Source organism: Anopheles stephensi, unplaced genomic scaffold (genome assembly GCF_013141755.1).
Source record: "Anopheles stephensi strain Indian unplaced genomic scaffold, UCI_ANSTEP_V1.0 ucontig113, whole genome shotgun sequence".
NCBI lineage: Eukaryota > Metazoa > Arthropoda > Insecta > Diptera > Culicidae > Anopheles > Anopheles stephensi.
The window spans coordinates 63,734-71,500 of record NW_023405029.1 but is presented as its reverse complement, the minus strand read 5'-3'; the positions used below and the strand labels follow the sequence as shown (position 1 = coordinate 71,500).

Genomic DNA, 7,767 nt, shown 5'->3' with positions numbered 1-7,767 from the left:
CATGCAGACCGATCCAACACTTGCACAAGTGCAATCCAAAATGCTGGAAGAGCTGAAGGCTGAACAACATACACTGCTGAATCAACTCATCGAGCAGCTACCGTATGATTTGGACAAGGACATCGCTGAGGACGAAGTGTTCCAGGCCGAATATTTGGTGAAAGCGGCATCTCTTCAGAGCATGGACGTCAAGCCTCCGCCGGTGGCAGCACAACTCGTAATGCCGCAACACCGTCTCCACATCCCGATGCCTGCGTTCGACGGTAGCTACGAACAGTGGCCAAAGTTCAAGGCTATGTTCCAGGACATCATGAGCCGAGCCAATGAGTCTGATGCTGTGAAACTTCATCATTTGAACAAGGCGTTGACAGGAAAGGCTGCCGCATAATCAACGCCTCAATGATGAACAGCAACAACTTCGAGAGTGTATGGGAGATCTTAGTCCAGCGGTTCGAGAACCCCCGGTTGATCGTCGACAAACACATCGCCGGGTTGTTACACCTCAAGGCGCTACCCCGAGAGTCTGCAAAGGATCTTCGTCACCTTGCCGAGACTTGTAAGGCGCATGTTGACGGTCTCATCTTCATGGAGAAGCCCATCGACGGAACCAGCAACCTCATCATCACCCACATTCTGTCATCGTGCCTAGATGCGGAAACTCGGAAGTTGTGGGAACGCTCGTTAAAGCATGGAGAGTTTCCTGAGCTGTACAAAACTCTTGAGTTCATCACTCGGCAGACGGAAGTGTTGGAAAGCTGTGCAACGAAGGAGCCTCAACAACGACAACCGTCGGGAAAACCAGCGAGCACCAAGGCATTTGTGTCATCGACTCCGAACCCTCCGCAGCTCTGTTGCGCTTTGTGTAAGCAGCAACATCCATTACACAAGTGCCCCACGTTTTTAATACTGACGACTACGGATAAGATCGAGAAGCTGAAAACATTGAACCGCTGCTTCAACTGTTTTGGTACCGGACATGCAGTTTCTAAATGTCCCTCACCATGGTCGTGTCGTCACTGCAAGGGCAGGCATCACACGTTGATTCATGTGGAGAACTCACGTGTAACACCTGGTCCATCACCTGTTACTGGAAGACAATCTACAACCGCTACGACAACATTAACCACAGTTGTGTCATCCACTGTGTTGCTTTCGACGGCAATGCTCAACATCACCGACAGCGCAGGAGTCACCCATCCGGCACGTGTTCTTCTGGACAGCGGAGCACAATCCAGCTTCATCACTGGCAGGCTAGCCCAATTCCTATGTTTACCACGCAAATTGGTAAACATTCCCTTGTCAGGGATTGGTGGCAGCGCAGGATCGAACGTGCGACACACCGTGACTACTACCATTCATTCCCGATGCTCCAGTTACAATGCAACGGTGGAAATGTTAGTGCTTCCCAAACTGACGGTGGAAATGCCACGACAGTACATCAACATCAGCCACTGGAGTATTCCTGAAGCATGTGTTCTGGCTGACCCGTCGTTCAACAACCCAGCGCCTATCGACCTGATACTGGGAGCATCACTCTTCTACGAGATCCTGAGGACCGGACGGCTATCGTTGGGTGACAACATGCCAACGCTCCAAGAAACCGAATTTGGTTGGGTTGTCAGCGGAAAACACCATCATCGAGGAACCATTGTCATCTTCAATGTGTGCAGTCGTCACGCACACCAACGAGCTTGACTCTTTGATGAAGAGATTCTTCGAACTAGAAGAGGTGAGCGGCACACCAAGCTGGAGCAACGAAGAACGTGCGTGTGAGGAGCATTATACAGCGACAACTACCACAGACATCAACGGTCGATACGTGGTTCGACTTCCCCGGAAAGCCGAAATGATCGGCAAACTTGGGGACTCAAAGACCAGCGCACTAAGAAGGTTCTTAGCAATAGAACGACGACTTCAAAGAGAACCGGAAACTCAACAAGCCTATGTTGATTTCATGAACGAGTACCTTCGCTTAGGTCATATGAGCAAGGTGGCAGCACATCGATGGACGCTGAGACGTTCTATCTACCTTCATCCGGTCTTCAAAGCCGACAGCACCACTACCAAGTGCCGTGTCGTCTTTGACGCATCGAGCAAATCATCAACGGGAGTATCATTGAATGATACGTTAATGGTCGGGCCGACCATTCAACAGGATGCTACCTCCATTTTGCTGCGGTTCCGTACAAGGGCTGTTGCCCTCACAGCAGACGTGGCTAAAATGTACCGGCAGGTTTTGGTACATCCCACCGATCGATCCCTGCAACGCATCCTGTGGCGGAATTCACCAAACGAGCCCATCGAGGAGTATGAGCTCAACACCGTGACGTATGGGACAGCATCTGCACCGTTCCTGGCAGTACGATCATTACAACAAACGGTAGAAGATCATGGGAAGGAATATCCGCTGCAGCTGCGCGATCCTGTGACTTCTACGTGGATGATTTCGTGTCTGGAAGTGATTCGCCGGCAGAGGCTGAATCCCTACAAGTACAAACGGCAGAATTGTACGCGAAGACGGGGTTCGAGCTACGAAAATGGGCTTCCAACAAGCCATCCGTGCTACAGCATGTGGACCAACAGCAGTTAGCAGCCACTCCATCTGCTGAATCGGGAGCCGAAGGAGTTCTGGCAACTCTTGGTTTAGTTTGGGACTCATCTTCCGACAACATGAGTTTCAAAATCAACGCGCCCTACGTTATTGGGCCAATAACGAAGCGGAAGGTCCTTTCTTGCATCGCCAGGATCTACGATCCTTTGGGAATTGTTGACCCAGTGAAAGCCATGGCGAAGCAATTCCTCCAACGTATCTGGACTCTTCAGACGGACCAGCAACATCCCTGGGGATGGGACGACGAACTACCGCATCACCTTCAAGGACAATGGATCAACTTCCACAACCAATTGATCCATCTACAGGAGCTACACATTCCTCGTGTAGCAATTGGACCTGACAGCATCTCTAGCCAATTCCATTTCTTTTGCGACGCGTCAGAAAAGGGATATGGAGCATGCTGTTACATCAGGAGCTGCAACGAACAGGGAGTCGTCACGATTCAACTGTTCGCCTCGAAGACGAAAGTGACACCAATAAGCAGCAAGCACTCCATCGCCCGACTGGAATTGTGCGCAGCACAATTAGCCAGCTGGCTTTACAATCGTGTGAAGTCAGCTGTCGAGTTGCAAGCTCCAGCTACATTTTGGACGGATTCAACCACCGTGGTGCATTGGCTACGAGGATCACCAAGCTGCTGGAAGCCGTTCGTCGCCAATCGTGTCTCGCAAGTGCAACAGCTTACAACTGGTTGTGCTTGGCGACACATTGCTGGAATAGACAACCCAGCGGACCTTGCATCACGCGGCTGCCTGAGTAAGGAGCTCCTCAACAATCCGTTATGGTGGCAGGGCCCACCATGGCTAAATCAACCGGAAGAGCAATGGCCGGAATCATCGATATCGTCATTTGACGACGACGCTGCCGCAGAAAGACGCGCCTCTACAGTGGCCTGTGCAGTTGTCGAGAAACCGCACCATCGCGTCTTCACGTTATACTCATCGTTCTCGAAGCTCAGAAGAATGATGGCGTATTGGGTTCAATACTTCAACCGTTGTTCAAAACGTCGATCGTATACTGGCCCTGGTATCACGACAGCAGACCTGAAGGAAGCAGAGGAAGTAATGTGCCGATTAGCGCAGAGGGATTATTTCACACAAGAAATAAGAGCACTACAACGGAAGGAATCAATTTCTTCGTCATCGAAGCTGAAGTGGCTGCATCCGCAGCTGGGAGCAGACGGCATCATTCGTGTTGGTGGCAGGCTTAGCAACGCATTGCTATCAGAGGACACCAAACATCCTATCGTGGTTCCCAACGGACATCCGTTAGCCCATCTGCTGATGGATCATTTCCACAAGACGCTGCTACATGCGGGACCACAGCTGATGCTGAGTACGAGCCGACAACGATATTGGATCTTGGGCGGCAGAAACCACGCGAGAAGGACTTATCATCAGTGCCTCACCTGTTTCCGTGCCCGTCCTATCTCATCAGAGACACTAATGGCAGATCTCCCTTCGACGAGAGTGACTTCCAACCGACCTTTTTCAATCACGGGGATTGATTACTGCGGTCCAGTTTTTGTGAAAGGCGCATACCGGCGAGCAGTTGCTACAAAGGCATATGTAGCCATCTTCGTGTGTTTCGCCACTCGTGCAATTCACATCGAACTTGTTTCCAACTTGACGACGGAAGCATTCATCTCAGCGTTACGTCGATTCGTGGCACGCCGTGGACTTCCAGCAGAGTTGCATTCAGATAATGCAACAAACTTCAAGGGAGCAAGCAACCAGCTAAATGAAGTCTACAAGCTGTTGCATTCATCACATCATCAAAGGAGCATCCGGACATGGACCTTGGACAGGAGGATTACGTGGCACTTCATTCCACCGCGAGCTCCCCATTTCGGTGGGCTTTGGGAGGCGGCTGTGCGCTCGATGAAACACCACCTAGTACGAGTTGTAGGCAAAACGTCTCTCTCCTTCGAAGACATGGCGACGCTGCTGACCGAAATTGAGTCATGCCTCAATTCTCGGCCATTAACACCGCTGACCGATGACCCCACTGACGTGACTGCCCTTACACCCGGACATTTCCTGGTTGGATCGCACCTCCAACATGTTCCAGATGCCGAGACAGCGGGCGTTCCTGAAAATCGGTTGACACATTGGCGACATGTTCAACAACTAATGCGTCACTTCTGGAACCGATGGCATAAGGAGTACTTACAGCAACTCCAACCGCGTTCGAAATGGTATAAGGATGATGAAAGGGCTATCGTTCCAGGTACGTTAGTGATCATCAAGGAAGATAATGTACCACCACTTTCTTGGCTGTTAGCACGAGTAGTTGAGGTCCATCCTGGAAAGGATGGAAAGGCTAGGGTATTTACACTGCAAACCAGTACCAAGACTAAGGTAGTTAGGCCTCGCGTAAAGCTATGCGTTATACCCACGGCAGTAGGAAATTATTGAAATTTCTCAATTTCAAGGTGGCAGGATGTTCGAGATTTAACGCGCCTAAAGTTAGACCGCCCGCATTACACCGGGGTTGTTTAAACACGAGTCGCGCCATCTATGGTGCGATTAGGGAACCATAAAGAACCTGAATGTAATTTACTAAACATCGCTAGTACAGCACGGCTGCTTCGAGCGACTATGTGAAAATAAAATGCGATTCAGGGGAGACGGAGACAAACGGCAAAGAGCTTAGGAGTTGAAATTTATTTCGCATCCCAAGGTAGTCCAGCTAAAGAATCCTCTGAAGGTCTTGACGGGCAACCAACATTGGACACTCTCTAGCGCTCTCCGACCCCACCTTGAGCTCGAGCTACATCTTCCTTCTCCTTCCCTTCTGGTGTTGACCTGTTCGGCATTGTCCAACGGTCTTCATCATTCCCTTCCACTCCTGGTGTGTGACCAGTTCGGCATTGTCCAACGGTTCTCACCATTCCTTTCCCCCCTTGGCACGAGGCCTGCTTGGTTTCACCATCAACTCGTGCCATTCCTTCCCCAGCAGTGGATCTGTTCGGCAGTGTCCAACGGTCGCTGCTGATTCTCTCCCGGTACCGGTCCCACCACCAAAGGCCGTACTGTCTATCCTTTTCCTTCCCCCTCCCGGAGTAGGCCGTACCCTACATAACACGAAAAATAAGACACTTTCAGGGTTAATACATTGAAAAAGTGCTATTTTTCACAATTTTAACAGTATTTACACGTAAAATAAGACACTTTCAGGCTAAATACATTGAAAAAGTGCTATTTTTCACAATTTTAACAGTTTTAACACGTAAAATAAGACACTTTCAGGCTAAATACATTGAAAAAGTGCTATTTTTCACAATTTTAACAGTATTTACACGTAAAATAAGACACTTACAGGCTTAATACATTGAAAAAGTGCTATTTTTCACAATTTTACAAGTATTTACACGTCAAATAAGACACTTTCAGGCTAATTTCATTGAAAAAGTGCTATTTTTCACAATTTTACAAGTATTTACACGTAAAATAAGACACTTACAGGCTTAATACATTGAAAAAGTGCTATTTTTCACAATTTTACAAGTATTTACACGTAAATAAGACACTTTCAGGCTAATTTCATTGAAAAAGTGCTATTTTTCACAATTTTACAAGTATTTACACGTAAAGTAAGACACTTTCAGGCTAATTTCATTGAAAAAGTGCTATTTTTCACAATTTTACAAGTATTTACACGTAAAATAAGACACTTTCAGGCTAAATACATTGAAAAAGTGCTATTTTTCACAATTTTAACAGTATTTACACGTAAAATAAGACACTTACAGGCTTAATACATTGAAAAAGTGCTATTTTTCACAATTTTAACAGTATTTACACGTAAAATAAGACACTTACAGGCTTAATACATTGAAAAAGTGCTATTTTTCACAATTTTACAAGTATTTACACGTCAAATAAGACACTTTCAGGCTAATTTCATTGAAAAAGTGCTATTTTTCACAATTTTACAAGTATTTACACGTAAAATAAGACACTTTCAGGTTAATACATTGAAAAAGTGCTATTTTTCACAATTTTAACAGTTTTAACACGTAAAATAAGACACTTTCAGGCTAAATACATTGAAAAAGTGCTATTTTTCACAATTTTAACAGTATTTACACGTAAAATAAGACACTTACAGGCTTAATACATTGAAAAAGTGCTATTTTTCACAATTTTACAAGTATTTACACGTCAAATAAGACACTTTCAGGCTAATTTCATTGAAAAAGTGCTATTTTTCACAATTTTACAAGTATTTACACGTAAAATAAGACACTTTCAGGTTAAATACATTGAAAAAGTGCTATTTTTCACAATTTTACAAGTATTTACACGTAAAATAAGACACTTTCAGGCTAATTTCATTGAAAAAGTGCTATTTTTCACAATTTTACAAGTATTTACACGTAAAGTAAGACACTTTCAGGCTAATTTCATTGAAAAAGTGCTATTTTTCACAATTTTACAAGTATTTACACGTAAAATAAGACACTTTCAGGCTAAATACATTGAAAAAGTGCTATTTTTCACAATTTTAACAGTATTTACACGTAAAATAAGACACTTACAGGCTTAATACATTGAAAAAGTGCTATTTTTCACAATTTTACAAGTATTTACACGTCAAATAAGACACTTTCAGGCTAATTTCATTGAAAAAGTGCTATTTTTCACAATTTTACAAGTATTGACACGTAAAATAAGACACTTTCAGGCTAATTTCATTGAAAAAGTGCTATTTTTCACAATTTTACAAGTATTTACACGTAAAATAAGACACTTTCAGGGTTAATACATTGAAAAAGTGCTATTTTTCACAATTTTACAAGTATTTACACGTCAAATAAGACACTTTCAGGCTAATTTCATTGAAAAGGTGCTATTTTTCACAATTTTAACAGTATTTACACGTAAACTAAGACACTTTCAGGCTAAATACATTGAAAAAGTGCTATTTTTAACAATTTTACAAGTATTTACACGTCAAATAAGACACTTTCAGGCTAATTTCATTGAAAAAGTGCTATTTTTCACAATTTTACAAGTATTTACACGTAAAGTAAGACACTTTCAGGCTAATTTCATTGAAAAAGTGCTATTTTTCACAATTTTACAAGTATTTACACGTAAAATAAGACACTTTCAGGCTAAATACATTGAAAAAGTGCTATTTTTCAC

The 7,767-nt window shown here is 44.5% G+C and overlaps 1 protein-coding gene across 1 annotated transcript; it reads left to right on the top strand.

Annotated features, from left to right (window-relative positions):
* The first annotated feature begins 402 nt into the window (after positions 1 to 402).
* LOC118515247 lies at positions 403 to 2,590 on the top strand. Its single transcript, XM_036061930.1, has 2 exons — positions 403 to 1,609; positions 1,671 to 2,590. The coding sequence occupies exons 1-2, from the start codon at positions 403 to 405 to the stop codon at positions 2,588 to 2,590; spliced, it is 2,127 nt and encodes a 708-aa protein (XP_035917823.1).
* The last annotated feature ends 5,177 nt before the right edge of the window (positions 2,591 to 7,767 follow it).

Bases quoted from the DNA above. Each gene is read 5' to 3' on its own strand.
- LOC118515247 (XM_036061930.1), top strand. From the start codon at position 403: ATGAACAGCAACAACTTCGAGAGTGTATGGGAGATCTTAGTCCAGCGG. The intron at 1,610-1,670 runs GTTGGGTTGTCA...CAATGTGTGCAG, and splicing joins GCTCCAAGAAACCGAATTTG to TCGTCACGCACACCAACGAG.